Below are 16629 nucleotides of genomic sequence, written 5' to 3'. Positions count from 1 at the left end.
CAATGGGAGGGGGGAGACAGGTTACAAGCCCCACCCTTGCTGGTCTATATATAGCAGGCCTCACAGGTGAAACCCCCAACGCTACCCAATAAGATAAAAGGGCGCATTGGTATAAGCCTTAAAAGACGCTTGCCGGCTTATATTTGCATGGACATGGCTAAAGCAGGAAACTCAACCCCAAGTGCAATTGTGCACCTTCGCTGGGGTGGAGGCCCTGTGTTCATAATACCCTGTAGTTCCCAGCCATACCAGATATAAATATAACTTCAGAATGAAAAACAATACAAACATCTTAAAACAATTAACAACACAGTCATACACATGTACAAGAAGTTATCAGACCAATTACCCTCGACAACAGGCCCTGCAGGGATCCCAGGCTGGAATATTAACATTTGTTTCTTCTGTCAGTTGCAGGATTTAGTGGAAGTCATTACCCCCACCATGGCTGGAGACACATACAGGTAAGTCACCCTCTGTGACTTTTTTACACATAGTTTCTGTTCCAGTTTTATTGATTAAAAATTGATGGCAGAAAAAGACCACATAGTCTGTCCTTATATTAGTGTATTTGTGTACAATTGGGACTTATCATCCATTTATTTAGGTAATAAGTTCTACCACCACACACACAAAATGTACTTACTGGCACCTATTGCACAAAATTTCTGCACAATTTCTTTTGCGAAATGTGAACGTTTGAGCAACATATTTTGGGCAAAGATGGGATTAGTGCACAAAAATTTGCCAATTTTGCCAGTCTGAGCTGGTGTAGGTAATGATAAATACCTAGACTTCAATATATATATATATATAGACATAAAGGAAATTCATTAAATTTCAGTTATAGTGAAAAAAAAGGCCAATACTACATCTGTAAACACCTTTTTCAAAATCATGCCCAGGCTACTGGAATTGGAAAAAAAAAAAACTTTACTTACCTTCCCCTGCTCCCCCAGTGCCTCTGGTATTGTTGCCCCAGCCTCTGCTGGGATCCTCTTCCTGGTGCCGGGAGTTACCTCATCAGACTGCAGCTCAGCTATTCGTTTGCTGCAATAGTGTCCCGCCTCCGGCAGTGATTTGGCTCATTGGCAGTGAGACGTAATGGGCCCCAGCACTAATAAAGAGGATCACAGCGGAGGCTGGGGCAGAGATACCAGGGATGTGGGGAGCAAAGGAAGGTTAGTAGAGAATTTTTTTTTTTTTTTAATGCGAGCAGCCTGGGCGTGACTTTGAAAAAAAAGTTAACCACTCTGATAAATTCACATTAACCCCTTTAGGACATCAGGCATACCTGTATACCCTAGTTCCGCTTCCGTTGTATGAAGCGTGCCTCGGAGCTGAGCGCGCTTCATACCCGAAGGGGTCCAGTTGCTATGAGCAGCCAGGACCTACGGCTAATGCCAGACATCGCTGAGCAGGCCAATGGCCGACATTAACCCTTTAGACGCCACTGTCAAATGGCGCGTTGATTGCTGCATCTAAAATGGGTAAAACCTCATCCTGGCTAGCTCAGTGGGCTAAGAGTGTGGATGGACTTAAAACATGTAGGTCCAATTAGTTTGTATGTTTATATTTTATATGCTGTTTTGAACTTTTTAATGATTTTGGAATAAAGGTTATGGATTTTTTTTTTTTTTATCAAAGAACTTTTTTATTCGTCATTGCAAGACAAACAGAAAATAAACATTACTGGACTGGTAGTGACATCACATAACATCAAAGTGGCAAAGGTTATCAGAACATACCCTGCAGGAATCTGGGTCTCAAATGGCCAAACATGAGCAGCAAACACATAGAACCGAAGGGCATAGCATAAGTTGTACATCTCTACCATTTTCCATTCCAGTAAAAATAAAACAAAGGGAAAGGAGATAGGTGGGTCAAAAACTAGAAGAAAGGGAGAAAATTGAGAGAAAACCAAGGGGTAGAGCAAGGAAGGCAAGGAAGAGGGAAACTCAGGAAGCGGAAGGGAAGAGAAAAAACACCCCACAAGGGCATTCTGGGCAAAGAAGGTAAAGTAGGGGGAAAGAAGATAGAGCAACAAGGGGAGGAAAAAATAAAAAGAACAAAGAAACACTAACCGTTCTGATCCCGCTCTCAGTCAGTCCCCCTCCGATTGAGCCACGGCCACCATGTCCAGCCCGTGCACACCACTACCGGAGATCCAGATACCCACTAGGCTGGAGAACAGAAGGCCCACATCTCGACATATTTTAGTCAGTTCTGTATTGCGGGGACTCTACAAAGGCTAACCAGGGTTGCCATATCTGCAAGTATCTCTCCAGGTGACCCGTCGAGTCAGTCGTCAGTTCCTCCATACGGCAGAGAAAATGGACTTCCTTGTACCACTCCGAAACTGTTGGAGGCGACGAATCCCTCCAGCGTCTGGGAAAACCGTCCTTGCTGCCATGAGGAGGAAGTGAGCCAGTATCTTTGACGGAGACCTCCTAGACACAGGGAGTATAGACAGAAGTCCCTTGGGGTCGTCAGGGTAGGACACACCTGAGATAGTCGCTATACCAGAGAGGACTACGGCCCAGAAGCTACGGAGGGAAGGACAGGACCACCACACGTGGGACATAGTTCCACCAGACCTCCCACATCTCCAGCACTGGTCTGGTATCGCTGGGTACATTTTATGCAACATCGAGGGGACCCGATACCACCTGGTCAAAAGTTTATAATTCGTTTCTTGCGCCCTTCATTATATAGACATTTTGTGACACACGGTGAATGCTGCCTGCCAGTCTGTCCGAGCAAAAGTGGTCCGCAACTCCGACTCCCAGGCCACCACGTACGAGGGGAGAGCTTGAGCAGCTACATCAATGAGGAGGCCATAGATCTGCGAGACAGACCTGGTTGTCGGAGAGGCGGAAGAACACATGCGCTCAAAGGGTGAGAGTGGCCTAGCTAGATTCGAGGTCTGAGATATATGCCTAGTGAAGTGCTCTAACTGGATATATTGCAGGTGCATCAGCGGTGTGCGGAGGTGAACTGGGACCAGGGCAGGGTACGGGCGGAGTCGGGTACCGTCCAGAAAAATGCTGAGGGGTAGCGCGGGGGATCCGAGTAACACAGGAAAGAAGAGGCATGAGCGCCCGGGGGAATAAGGGGTTACCCAGGACAGGAGTCAGCGGACCATCTGGCTCGACGAGTCAAGTCCTGGACATGTATCTCTGTTAAGTCAGAATGAATTCCCTAGTGACCCACGAGAGAGTCTTAAGGAGCCCAGGCATAAGCGATCTAGGGGGCAGCCACGGGAAGGACGTAACCTGAAAACTGGTCGCCCCCGCCTCAATTCCCACCCATCTCTTAACAGCCCGACCCTGGAAGAAGTCTAGGAACCTGGCTAGCGTAGCTGCGATGTAGTATGACCTGCAATCCGGGACCGCAAGTCCACCAGCCTGCTTACGCCTAGTAAGGGTCTGTCTGGCTATTCTCGCTGGCTTCCCTGCCCATATAAATGTCCGAAACAGCCGATCCAAACGTTTTAAAAAATGGGGTAGGAATGGTAACAGGGACCGCTTGGAAGAGGTATAGGAGACGGGGCAGGACATTCATTTTTAGAATATTAGCCCTACCCAGCCAGGAAAAGGCACCAGTCGCCCATTTCCGTAAATCACCCTCAATCGTCGCTACCAGGGTCCGGAAGTTAGTCTCAAAAGCGTCCAGTGGATTCATCGGTACGGTCATCCCTAAATATTTAATAGATGTGGAATTCCAACAAAATGGGTATGAGCAGGCTAATTGTGCCACTACAGCAGCCGGGAGAGTAATATTAAGGGCAACACTCTTAGACATGTTCAGCTTGTGGTTGCTAAAGGAGGAGTACAAGTCTATCGCTCGGGATATAGCGGGTAGGGAGGTGTGACGGGAAGAGACATAAAGGAGTAAGTCATCCGCAAAGGCAGAGCAGAGATGTTCATTTTCCTCATGAAGAAAGCTAGTGATGGTAGGGTCCTGGCGGAGGGCATTCAGTAGGTGCTCCATACAAAGAAGGTAAAGAAGGAGGGAGAGCAGACAGCCCTCCCTCGTACCATTATGGATGGGAATAGGAGAGGAGAGGGAACAGTTCACTCGCACCCTCGCTCGTGGGTCACCATACAAAGCCATAATGCACCCCAACATAGAGGGCCCCAAACCCACCTGCACCAGGGAGGCCTCCAGGAACCTGCAGTCCACCTGATCGAATGCCTTTTCGGCGTCTAACGAGAGCAACATCAGGGGTTGCCGAGTAGCCATGACTCTTTGCATTGTGGAGAACGCCCGCACAGTGTTATCGCGCGCCTCCCTAGATCTAATAAAACTTTATTGATCGGGATGGACCAGAGGACCCAGGACACCCGCCAGGCGGTTCGCCAAGAGCTTCGCGAACAGTATGGTGTCAGTGTTGAGTAAGGATATGGGGCGATAGCTAGCGCATAAGTTGGGGTCCCTACCATCTTTAGGAATGACGGTGATATGAGCACTCGAGTCCGGAGGAAAGCCTGTCCCTGGGGATATACTATTGAAAGCTTTGCAGAGGAGGGGGAAGATGTCACCTTTCAAAGTTTTAAAGAATTTAGCGGTATAACCGTCCGGTCCCGGACTCTTCCCTGAGGGTAATTGAGAAATAGCCGCCGCTATTTCCTCCTCTGCAAATGGGGCCTCCAAGAGCTCAATAGTGTCATCAACAAGTCGGGGGAGGGCAGTGAGATCAATGTAATCAGCCAGGGAAAGGGAGGGCACTCCTCCCGGATCAGGGGAGGAAGGAGGGGGGAGATTGTACAGGTCCGTGTAATAGTGTTCGAAAGCCTTAAGTATGTCACCTGTGAGGTACGACCGCCCCCCTTGGGGCCTACGGATGGATGGGACGTAGAGGGCCGCCCTCTTGTCACGGAGTGCCCGAGCCAGGTACTTCCCAGGTTTGTTACCCCACTCGTAGAACGCCCTGTTACAGTGTTGCCTGTGTCGTTCAGAACTATCATTCAGCAAGGCACAAATATCGTGCCTGATCTTAAGCAGATCTCTCAAAGACGACTCAAGTTGCGATCTCTTAAGTTGCGCTTCTAGGGAGGCAAGAGTCTCAAAGAGACGTCTCAACTTTTCCGTCTTGGCCTTCTTAAGGCGAGAACCATGGGCTATAAGTACCCCCCTCAAAACGCATTTCAAAGCTTCCCACTGCACTAGCTGGGGCGTCTGGTCCCCAGCATGATCAGATTGGAAATGAACTATAGCCGACTTAAGGTCGGCCAAACATAGAGAGTCTAATAAGAGAGATTTGTTAAGACGCCAGGTAAATTGCGGCTTGCTGAGTGAGGGGATCCAAAGTGTGCAAGAGACTAGAGCATGGTCTGAAAGGAACATGTTGCCTATCTGGGTGGAGGATAGATGGGAGAGACAGAAATGGGGCAAGAATATGTAATCTAGGCAACTATAGAAGGCGTGGGGGCTAGAATAATAGGTATAGTCTCTATCATGCGGATGCTGGAGGCGCCACACGTCAAACAGTTGGAGGGCATGCAGTAGTTTCCGAAGTCTACTGAGCTGGTGGTAGGAGATGGCAGTGTGCTGTGTGGACGCATCCAGCAAAGGCTGAAGAGTCAGATTAAAGTCACCACACAGGAGGAGCATACCCTGAGTGAACAAGGAAAGATCCTCTAAGATGCGCATCAAAACAGGCACCTTGGAGCTATTGGGGGCATAGATCGTCGCCACTGTCGCCACTTGGTCCAAGATTGTACCCTTGACAAACAGGTACCGAGCTGCAGGGTAGGCACGTGTGTCTAATAGGCGGAAAGGCAGTGTACGATGAAAACCCACCGAGCCACCCCCTTGGAGCGGGACTCATCATTAGTGCTATGGAACCAGGTGGGATAGTAGCGACTTATCCACTCCGGAACATGGCCAGTCTTAAAATGGGTTTCCTGTAAGCCTAGGATTGTAGACTTTTGTTTGTGTAGATGGTATAGGACCTGGGATCTCTTTTCCAGTAAATTAAAACCCTGAACATTCAGGGAGGTTACCTTAACCTCGGCCATCCAGTGTGTATAGCACAGACCGAAGACGTGGAGCGGGCGGCCGGAGGAAGAGTTGGGCGCAGCGGAACCTGCAGAAAAAACAAAAGACAAACCGATAAATCAAAGGGAAATAAAAACAACAATCAAAAACCAAATAAAGAAGCAAGAGACCTTGCAAGGGTATTCTAGGGGCAGAATGGGACATCTGCCAAACAGGCATATAGAAACCTACGCCAGCCCTAAGTGGGCGTGAAGGGTGCTGAGAACCAGTACTCAATAGACAATCAAAACACAAGTAACTAAATATTACGGACTACAAAGGGGTGTGAGCATCGTCACCCACAGCCTAGAGAAAACTAGATTGCGGATCCCCCTAGGGGGCCGCCATACATAACAGGTTGTAGAGGAGTGGATAAGGGTCAACACATCTGGAAGACGGGGCACAGGAGATTCCCCGGGGGGGGGGGGGGGGCTCACATAGCAATAGCTTTGATGGGGTCGTCCCATCCGGAGTGTTAATGCAGTCAGCAAGGTCACATGGGATATCAAAAACATGGGTAGCAAGGATACTCAGTCCTCCGTAGCAGAGTTCAACAGTCTGAGGTGTTGTCTACTAGGTGGCTGGGACAGGGGTTCTCCGGGCGCAGAAAGCCTCACCGCACCTCTTTGCGAAGCCCTCGGCACAGGGGGCGCAGCATAAGGGTCTCTCAGGTAGGCAGTCCATTCCGGAAGGGTTACAAGAGGGAGGTCAAGAGCAGATAAGAAGTGGGACAAATCTCCAGGGTTGCGGAGGAAGGCCGTCACATCCCCCATAGTAGCACGGAGAGCGAAAGGGAACCCCCATCTGTAAGGAATGTGACGTTCTTGAAGGAGGCTAGAAGGGGCCTCAAAAGAGCCCGTTGTCGGAGAGTGCGTCTGGAGAGGTCCGGGTACAGTTGTAAGGTTGCCCCATCAAAGTCAAAGTTACCCCGCTGTCTCACTTTCTGCATAATTTGCTCTTTGAGGGTGTAGCGGTGAATGCGGCAAATTACATCGCTTGGTCGAGTAGGGTGGGTGCTGGGGGTCCGTAGATGTACTCTGTAGATCTCAATAGAGGTTTCAGGAGGTCGTTCCAGGAGCTTACTGAAGATCCCCACCACAGTATGGAGTAAGTCCTGAGAGCGTGTCGCCTCAGGGAGGCCCCTAATGTGGACATTGTTCCTGCGACTCCTGTTTTCCACATCATCCAGGTGGTCAGCAAGGGCATGTTGAGTGGAAGTTTGGGAGTTCAAAGCATGTTTCATATCCCGCATAGAGTCAAGAACAGTGCCCTGGAAGTCCTCTAAGGCCCGCACCCTGCCCTGCAGCTCAGCCACGTCTTGCTTAACTGGCTGAAGTTCCTGGTGCCAGGCATATTTTAGGTCTGAAGCCATAACAGACATATCCGATTTTGTGGGAAGGAGTTCTCACAGTGCCTGCAATTCAGGGTGACCTTTCAACAGTGCAACGGCTTGTGCAGGTGGCGGTAGGGCAGAGGCCAGGGGGTCCCCGACCACGGCCAGGTTGGAGTCGCAGGGGACAACATGATGCAGCTCTTGAGAGTGCTGGGGCAGGAGTTGTATGGAAGTGAGGGGTTGCATCCCTTTATCCAGGTGGTAGCCAGCAGGTGGATGTATCAGAGGGGCAGAATGTGGATGAAGACCGTGGTTCTGGGCTCCTTCATCCCAGGAGGGGCCGGCCTGGGAGGTCTCCATGTCGTCAGGCTCGGAACCTCTGCCTGCCTCATTATCTGAGGATAATCCCCTGGGATCGGGGGACCGGGAGCTCATCCGCTCCCTGAAGATAGAGGGGGTGCTTGGCAGGGGAGAGAGAGGGCGGGCCTCGTCCCGGCGAGGGAGGCAGAAGGCCCGAAGTCCTCCAACCTGGACAGGGTCTGGCACCGATGGGGTCCCACCTCAGCCACACCAGGCCGCCCGGAGGGAGGCTGAGAAGGGCGCCTGCTACAGTCCTGGAGTACGGGAGGGAGATGGGGGGGCCTGCTGCAGCAAGCGTGTAGGCCCTGCTCGACTTACTTGGGGCAAGCAGCACGGCATGAGCACCACTCTGCTGAGGCGGGGAATGGACTTCGGGGCCAGCAGGGCGGCCGCTTTCAGGCAGGTCTGGCGTGGGTGTCCTCCGGGAGCCCCGACAGGGAGGTACAGGAGCACCTGAAGAGGGGCCGGCGGGGAGGGGGCGGAGCCTGAGGCAGTCGTCGGCTCCCTCATCATCTTGGATTGCCCCGGCATTGCGTCTTCTCGCTCTGTTAGCCCCAGCAGAGGGCTGAAGAAATTGGAGATTGGGGTCCCCTGAAGCCGGACCGATTCCTGAGTGTGGCGCTTCTTGCCCGATCTCCGTGCGCCCATGGAAACAGGTGAGGGATCCTCTTTAGTCGGCCGTGGGGACGAAGCTCAGTAACCCAGCGCCCTTCTGCTCACATGGCCAGCCACGCCCCCCATGTTATGGATTTTAACCCCTTAAGGACCCAGCCAATTTTCAGTGTAGGACCCGGACATTTTTTGCACAGCCAGGTAAGGAAAAGAAAAAAATATATAAAAAGCAGGGAAAAGGGGGAATGATGAGGGGGGAGGTAAGAAAAATTTTAAGTAAAACTGTCACTTGTTTTCTCCCGCACTATCCACAGGTACTGGTGGATAGTGTTGCTCGCGAATATTCGCAATTCGAATATTATTTGCGAATATCGCATATTCGCGAATTCGCGAATTTCGCGAATATAGCGCTATATATTCGTAATTACGAATATTCTTTTTTTGTTGTTTTTTTTTCTTCACAGTACACATCACAGTGATCATCCCTCTCTGCTTCCAGCTTGTGTGGTGTAAAGAAGGCTGTAATACTACTGTGTGAGACTGGCGCGCGACAATTCGCATATGCGAAAATTAGCATATGCTAATTTTCGCATATGCGAATTTTCACGTGCGTAAAATTTTGTATACACTAATATTCACATGTTAATTTTCGCATATGCGAATTGTCGCATATGCGAAAATAAAAGAATATAACGAATATGCGAATATTCGCGAATATATGACGAATATTCGTCCATATATTCGCGAATATTCGCGAATTCGAATATGGCCTATGCCGCTCAACACTACTGGTGGATAGTGCGGGAGAAGCTGATTAAAATGAGCCTTACCTAGTCCGGATCTGCGTCGCCGTTCTCCCGCAATTTTAGTTTTATTGTGTTGAAATCTTCCTGTAACTGGCACGGGCGGGGCTTCTGCAGCTTAACTGGCACTGACGTGATTCATCCCCCCTCCCTCCAGTTCTCCCTCTCTTTGCCGCTCCTAACTAGGGGGGATGAATATTCATAAGCGGCGCTGACGTCAGTGCCAGTTAAGCGCCGAATCCCCGCCCGTGCCAGTTACAGGAAGCTTTCAACACATAATAAACTACAATTGCGGGTGAACAGCGGCGCAGATCCGGACAAGATAGGACTCATTTTAATCAGCGTCTCCCGCACTATCCACCAGTACCTGTGTACAGTGCGGGAGAAAACAAGTGACAGTTTTACTTTAAAGCAGAGCGGGGAGGAGACGCCGCTGGTCACTGATTTAAAGTGGCAGCGGCCGTGCTGCTAATACTTAACAAGCAGCCGCTTTAAATTAGTGACCAGAAGATTTATCGGCGTATAACACACAGGCAGGCTTTTCGCCTTAAATTTAAGTTATAAAAGTGCGTGTTATACGCCGATAAATACGGTATTCTACTTTATGTTAGTGGTAAATTTTCGTCGATACTTGCATCATTTCTTGGTGAAAAATTCAAAAATTTGATGAAAAAAGTACACAGAATTTAACCCCTTGGGGACGGAGCCCATTATGACCCTAAGGACGGGAGCATTTTTTGCAAATCTGACCACTGTCACTTTAAGCATTAATAACTCTGGAATGCTTTTACTTATAAATTTGATTCCGAGATTGTTTTTTCGTGACATATTCTACTTTATGTTAGTGGTAAATTTTCGGCGATACTTGCATCCTTTCTAGGTGAAAAATGCAAAAATTTCATGAAAAATTTGAAAATTTTGCATTTTTCTAACTGTGAAGCTCTCTACTTATAAGGAATATGGATATTCCAAATAAATTATGTATTGATTCACATATACAATATGTCTACTTTATGTTTGCATCATAAAATTGACGAGTTTTTACTTTTGGAAGACATCAGGGGGCTTCAAAGTTCAGCAGCAATTTTCAAATTTTTCGCAAAATTTTCAAAATCGGAATTTTTCAGGGACCAGTTCAGGTTTGCAGTGGATTTGAAGGGTCTTCTGATTAGAAATACCCGATAAATGACCCCATTATAAAAACTGCACCCCTCAAAGTATTCAAAATGACAATCAGTAAGTGTGTTAACCCTTTAGGTGTTTCACAGGAATAGCAGCAAAGTGAAGGAGAAAATTCAAAATCTTCATTTTTTACACTGGCATGTTCTTGTAGGCCCAGTTTTTGAATTTTTACAAGGGGTAAAAGGAAAAAAATCCTCTCAAAATTTGTAACCCAATTTCTCTCGAGTAAGAAAATACCTCATATTTGTATGTCAAGTGTTCGGCGGGTGCACTAGAGGGCTCAGAAGCGAAGGAGCAACAATGGGATTTAGGAGAGTGAGTTTTTCTGAAATGGTTTTTGGGGGGCATGTCCCATTTAGGAAGCCCCTATGGTGCCAGGACAGCAAAAAAAAAACACATCGCACACTATTATGGAAACGACACCCCTCAAGGAACGTAACAAGGGGTACGGTGAGCCTTAACACCCCACAGGTGTTTGACAACTTTTTGTTAAAGTCGGATGTGTAAATGAAAAAAAAATATTTTTCCACTAAAATGCTGGTTTTTCCCCAAATTTTACTTTTTTACAAAGGGTAATAGGAGAAAATGCCCCCCAAAATTTGTAACCCCATTTCTTCTGAGTATGGAAATACCCCATATGTGGACGTCAAGTGCACTGCGAGCGAACTACAATGCTCAGAAGAGAAGGAGCGCCATTGAGCTTTTAGAAAGATAATTTGTTTGGAATGGAAGTCGGGGGCCATGTGCATTTACAAAGCCCCCCGTGGTGCCAGAACAGTGGACCCCCCCACATGTGACCCCATTTTGGAAACTACACCCCTCACGGAATGTAATAAGGGGTGCAGTGAGCATTTACACCCCACTGGCGTTTGACAGATCTTTGGAACAGTGGGCTGTGCAAACAAAAAAATTACATTTTTCATTTTCACAGACCACTGTTCCAAAAATCTGTCAGACCCCTGTGGGGCGTAAATGCTCACTGTACCCCTTATTACATTCCGTGAGGGGTGTAGTTTCCAAAATGGGGTCACATGTGGGTATTTATTATTTTGCATTTATGTCAGAACCGCTGTAAAATCAGCCACCCCTGTGCAAATCACCAATTTCGGCCTCAAATGTACATGGTGTGCTCTCACTCCTGAGCCTTGTTGTGCGCCCGCAGAGCATTTTACGCCCACATATGGGGTATTTCCGTACTCAGCAGAAATTACGTTACAAATTTTGGGGGTCTTTTTTTCCTTTTACCTCTTGTGAAAATAAAAAGTAAAGGGCAACACCAGCATGTTAGTGTAAAAATATTTTTTTTTTACACTAACAGGCTGGTGTAGACCCCAACTTTTCCTTTTCATAAGGGGTAAAAGGAGAAAAAGCCCCCCAAAATGTGTAGTGCAATTTCTCCCGAGTACGGAGATACCCCATATGTGGCCCTAAACTGTTTCCTTGAAATACGACAGGGCTCCAAAGTGAGAGAGCGCCATGCGCATTTGAGGACTAAATTAGGGATTGCACAGGGGTGGACATAGGGGTATTCTACGCCAGTGATTCCCAAACAGGGTGCCTCAAGCTGTTGCTAAACTCCCAGCATGCCTGGACAATCAGTGGCTGTCCGCAAATGCTGGGAGTTGTTGTTTTGCAACAGCAGGAGGCTCCTTTTTGGAAACACTGCTGTACAATACGTTTTTTATTTTTATTGGGGGGGACAGTGTAAGGGGGTGTATATGTAGTGTTTTACTGTTTATTAGGTGTTAGTGTAGTGTAGTGTTTTTAGGGTACATTCACACTGGCGGGTTACGGTGAGTTTCCCGCTAGGAATTTGCGCTGCGACGAAAAATTTGCCGCAGCTCATACTTGAAGCAGGAAACTTGCTGTAAACCCGCCCGTGTGAATGTACCCTGTACGTTCACATGGGGGGGGGGGGGGCAAACCTCCAGCTGTTTCAAAACTACAACTCCCAGCATGCACGGTCTGTCAGTACATGCTGGGAGTTGTAGTTTTGCAACAGCTGGAGGCACACTGGTTGGAAAACCTTCAGTTAGGTTCTGTTACCTAACTCAGTATTTTCCAACCAGTGAGCCTCCAGCTGTTGCAAAACTACAACTCCCAGCATGCATGGTCTGTCAGTACATGCTGGGAGTTGTAGTTTTGCAACAGCTGGAGGCACACTGGTTGGAAAACCTTCAGTTAGGTTCTGTTACCTAACAGTATTTTCCAACCAGTGAGCCTCCAGCTGTTGCAAAACTACAACTCGCTGGGAGTTGCACGGTCTGTCAGTACATGCTGGGAGTTGTAGTTTTGAAACAGCTGGAGGCACACTGGTTGGAAAATACTGAGTTGGGTTCTGTTACCTAACTCAGTATTTTCCAACCAGTGTGCCTCCAGCTGTTGCAAAACTACAATTCCCAGCATGTCTGATCACAGAAGGGCATGCTGGGAGATGTAGTTATGCAACAGCTGGAGGTACGCAACTACAACTCCCAGCATGCCGAGACAGCTGTTTGCTGTGTGGGCATGCTGGAATTTGTAGTTTTGCAACATCTGGAGTGCTACAATTTAGAGACCACTGAACAGTGATCTCAAAACTGTGGACCTCCAGATGTTGCAAAACTACAACTCCCAGCATGCCCAGACAGCAAACAGCTGTGTGGGCATGCTGGGAGTTGTAGTTTTGCAAGATCTAGAGGGCAGTATAGAGATCACTGTGCAGTGGTCTCCAAACTGCAGACCTCCAGCTGTTGCAAAACTACAAATTCCAGCATGCCCACACAGCAAACAGCTGTCTGGGCATGCTGGGAGTTGTAGTTTTGCAACATCTGGAGGGCTACAGTCTAGAGACCACTATAGTGGTCTCAGACTGTAGCCCTCTAGATGTTGCTAGGCAACTACTCACCGGCTTCCGTCGCATCCATGAGTCGTCCTCTTCTGCTGCACGCCGCCGCAGATCTCCGTCGCCGCCGCCGATCCCCGCCGCTCCGCTGCCTCCGGAGGGGTAAGTGGACTCCGGCGCCGCTCCTCTTCGTTTTCCCCTTTCTGCCCCGCCTATTGTGGGAGGGCAGGACGGGGAAAACGAAAGTAAACCCCTCCGCCCCAGATCTGCTATTGGTGGTCGCGTCTAGACCACCAATAGCAGAAATAGGAGGGGTGGCAACTCTGCTACCTCACTCCTATCGCTACAGGGGGATCGTGGGTGTCTAGGACACCCGCGATCCCCCTTCTATTCCGGGTCACCGGGTCACCATAGACCTGTAATGACCCGGAATCGGCGCAAATCGCAAGTGTGAATTCACTTGCGATTTGCGCCGATCGCCGACATGGGGGGGTCTAATGACCCCCCTGGGCATTTGCACGGGATGCCTGCTGATAGATATCAGCAGTCACCCCGGCCCGGTCCCCGCCCGGCGCGCGGCGGGGCCGAAATTCCCACGGGCGTATGGATACGCCCTTCGTCCTTAAGTACCAGGACGCAAGGGCGTATGCATACGCCCTTCGTCCCCAACAGGTTAATAAGGGGTGCAGTGAGTATTTACACCCCACTGTCGTTTGACAGATCGTTGGAACAGTGGGCTGTGCAAATGAAAAATTACATTTTTCATTTTCACGGACCACTGTTCCAAAAATCTCTCAGACACCTGTGGGACGTAAATGCTCAATGTACCCCTTATTACAATACGTGAGGGGTTTAGTTTCCAAAATGGGGTCACATGTGGGGGGGGTCCATTGTTCTGGCACTTTGGGGGCTTTGTAAACACACATGGCCTTCAATTCCGCACAAATTTTCTCTTGAAAATCCCAATGGCGCTCCTTCTCTTCTGAGCATTGTAGTGCACCCGCAGAGCACTTTACATTCACATATGGGGTACGTTCTTACTCAGAAGAAATGGGGTTACAAATTTTGGGGGGCTTTTTTCCTATTTTCCCTTGTGAAAATGAAAAATTTAGGGTAACACCAGCATTTTAGTGAAAAAAAATTTTTTTTTCATTTTCCCATCCAACTTTAACGAAAATTTGTCAAACACCTGTGGGGTGTTGAGGCTCACTATACCCCTTGTTACATTCCGTGAGGGGTGTAGTTTCCATAATGGTGCCACATGTGGGTATTTATTTTTTTGTGTTTATGCCAGAACCGCTGTAAAATCAGCCACCCCTGTGCAAATCACCAATTTAGGCCTCAAATGTACATAGTGCACCCTCACCCCTGAGCCTTGTTGTGGGCCTGCAGAGCATTTCACGCCCACATATTGGGTATTTCCGTACTCAGGAGAAATTGCATTACAAATTGTGGGGTCTTTTTTCCTTTTACCGCTTGTGAAAATAAAAAGTATGGGGCAACACCAGCATGTTAGTGTAACATTTAAAAAATTTTTACACTAACAGGCTGATGTAGCCCCCAACTTTTCCTTTTCATAAGGGGTAAATGGAGAAAAAGCCCCCCAAAATGTGTAGTGCAATTTCTCTCAAGTACGGAAATACCCCATATGTGGCCCTAAACTGTTTCCATGACATCGCCGCCCGCCTATCACCTTAGCCGATCGCCTCCCGCAACCTCTGCCTATGGGTAAGTTGACTTCGGTGCTGGTCCCCTTCGGTTTCCCCATTCTGCCCCGCCTATTGTGGGTGGGCAGAACGGGGAAACCCGAAAGTTTGGTATTGGGGGAGGGGGGAGTAGACGAATAATAGCAGGGATAGGAGGGGTGGCACCCCTGCCACCTCACTCCTATCCCTTCAGGGAGATCGTGGGTGTCTTGGACAACCCCAATCCCCCCTATTTTCCGGGTCACTGGGTCACCGTAGACCCGTATGACCCGGAATTGCGCAAATGGTCGGTGTGAATTCACTGGCGATTTGCCGCGATCACCGACATGGGCATGACCCCACTGGGCATTTGCGCGGGGTGCCTGCTGATCGGGGACTGGAATTCCCTATGACGTACCGGTACACCATGGGTCCTTAACCTCTTAAGGACTCAAGGCGTACCTGTACGCCCTGAGCCCGTTCCCGGTGTTTAAAACGGGGTCACGCCGTAACTCTGCATCACAGCGGGTCGGTCCCGGCTGCTAGTCATAGCCGGGACCCTGGGCTAATAGCGCGTGGCACCAATCATTGTGTCGCGTGCTATTAACCCTTCAGACGCGGCTATCAAAGTTGACCGCCGTGTCTGAAAGTGAAAGTAAACGCTTCCTGGCAGCTCAGTTGGGCTGATCGGGACATCACGATAAAATCGCGATGTCCCGATCAGCTAGGACGCAAGCGGAGGTCTCCTTACCTTGCTCCGTCGCGTCTGATCAGCGTTTGATTGCTCCAAGCCTGAGCTACAGGCTTGAGCACTTGAGCCCCTATCTCGCTGATCCATGCAAAGCTATGGCATTGCAGGGATCAGGGTAAAAGATCAATGTGTGCAGTGCTATATGTCCCTATGGGAGCTATAGCACTGCAAAAAAAAAGTGAAAAAAAAAAAATTAACATAGGTCATTTAACCCCTTAAGGACCAAGGACGTACCGGTACGTCCTTGGTCCTGCTCTCCTGATATAACTCGGGGTTACTGTGTCACTGCAGGCCCGGTGTCATAGTGAAGCCAGGACCCGCCTCTAATAGCGCGCAGCGCCGATTGCGGCGCCTCGCCCTATTAACCCTTTAGCGGCTAAAAGCGAAAGTATGCCGGCTAGCTCAGTGGGCTGTTCGCGGCATCCCAAACAGCTTACAGGACAGCTTACAGGACCTGCCTCCTCGCTGTCCGATCGCCGAATGACTGCTCAGTGCCTGAGATCCAGGCATGAGCAGTCATGCGGCAGAATCGTCGATCACTGGTTTCCTATAAGAAACCACTGATCAATGATGAAGATCAGTGTGTGCAGTGTTATAGGTCCCTATGGGATAATAATGATCAGTATAAGAGATCAGTGTGTGCAGTGTTATAGGTCCCTATGGGATAATATTGATCAGTATAAGAGATCAGTGTGTGCAGTGTTATAGGTCCCTATGGGAGCTATAACACTGCAAAAAAAAAGTGAAAAAAAAAAGTGAATAAAGATCATTTAACTCCTCCCCTATTAAAAGTTTGAATTACCCCCCTTTTTCCAATAAAAAAAAAAACACAGTGTAAATAAAAATAAACATATATGGTATCACCACGTGCGGAAATGTCCGAATTATAAAAATATATCATTAATTAAACCGCTTGGTCAATGGCGTGCGCGCAAAAAAATTCCAAAGTCCAAAATAGTGCATTTTTGGTCACTTTTTATATCATTTAAAAATGAATAAAAAGCGATCAATAAGTCCTATCAATGCAAAAATGGTAC

The 16629-nt window shown here is 48.5% G+C and overlaps 1 protein-coding gene across 16 annotated transcripts in view; it reads left to right on the top strand.

Annotated features, from left to right (window-relative positions):
• LOC130367541 (uncharacterized) overlaps positions 1 to 16629 on the top strand; it is a 459996-nt gene that overhangs the window by 405216 nt on the left and 38151 nt on the right. For all 16 annotated transcript variants that reach the window (XM_056569992.1, XM_056569980.1, XM_056569981.1 and 13 more), the window contains one exon: positions 412 to 464. In XM_056569992.1, the coding sequence (XP_056425967.1) occupies positions 412 to 464 (53 nt within the window). The remainder of the gene's footprint in view (positions 1 to 411; positions 465 to 16629) is intronic.

This window comes from Hyla sarda, chromosome 4 (assembly GCF_029499605.1).
Source record: "Hyla sarda isolate aHylSar1 chromosome 4, aHylSar1.hap1, whole genome shotgun sequence".
NCBI lineage: Eukaryota > Metazoa > Chordata > Amphibia > Anura > Hylidae > Hyla > Hyla sarda.
This window is presented reverse-complemented; position numbering and strand designations above follow the sequence as displayed.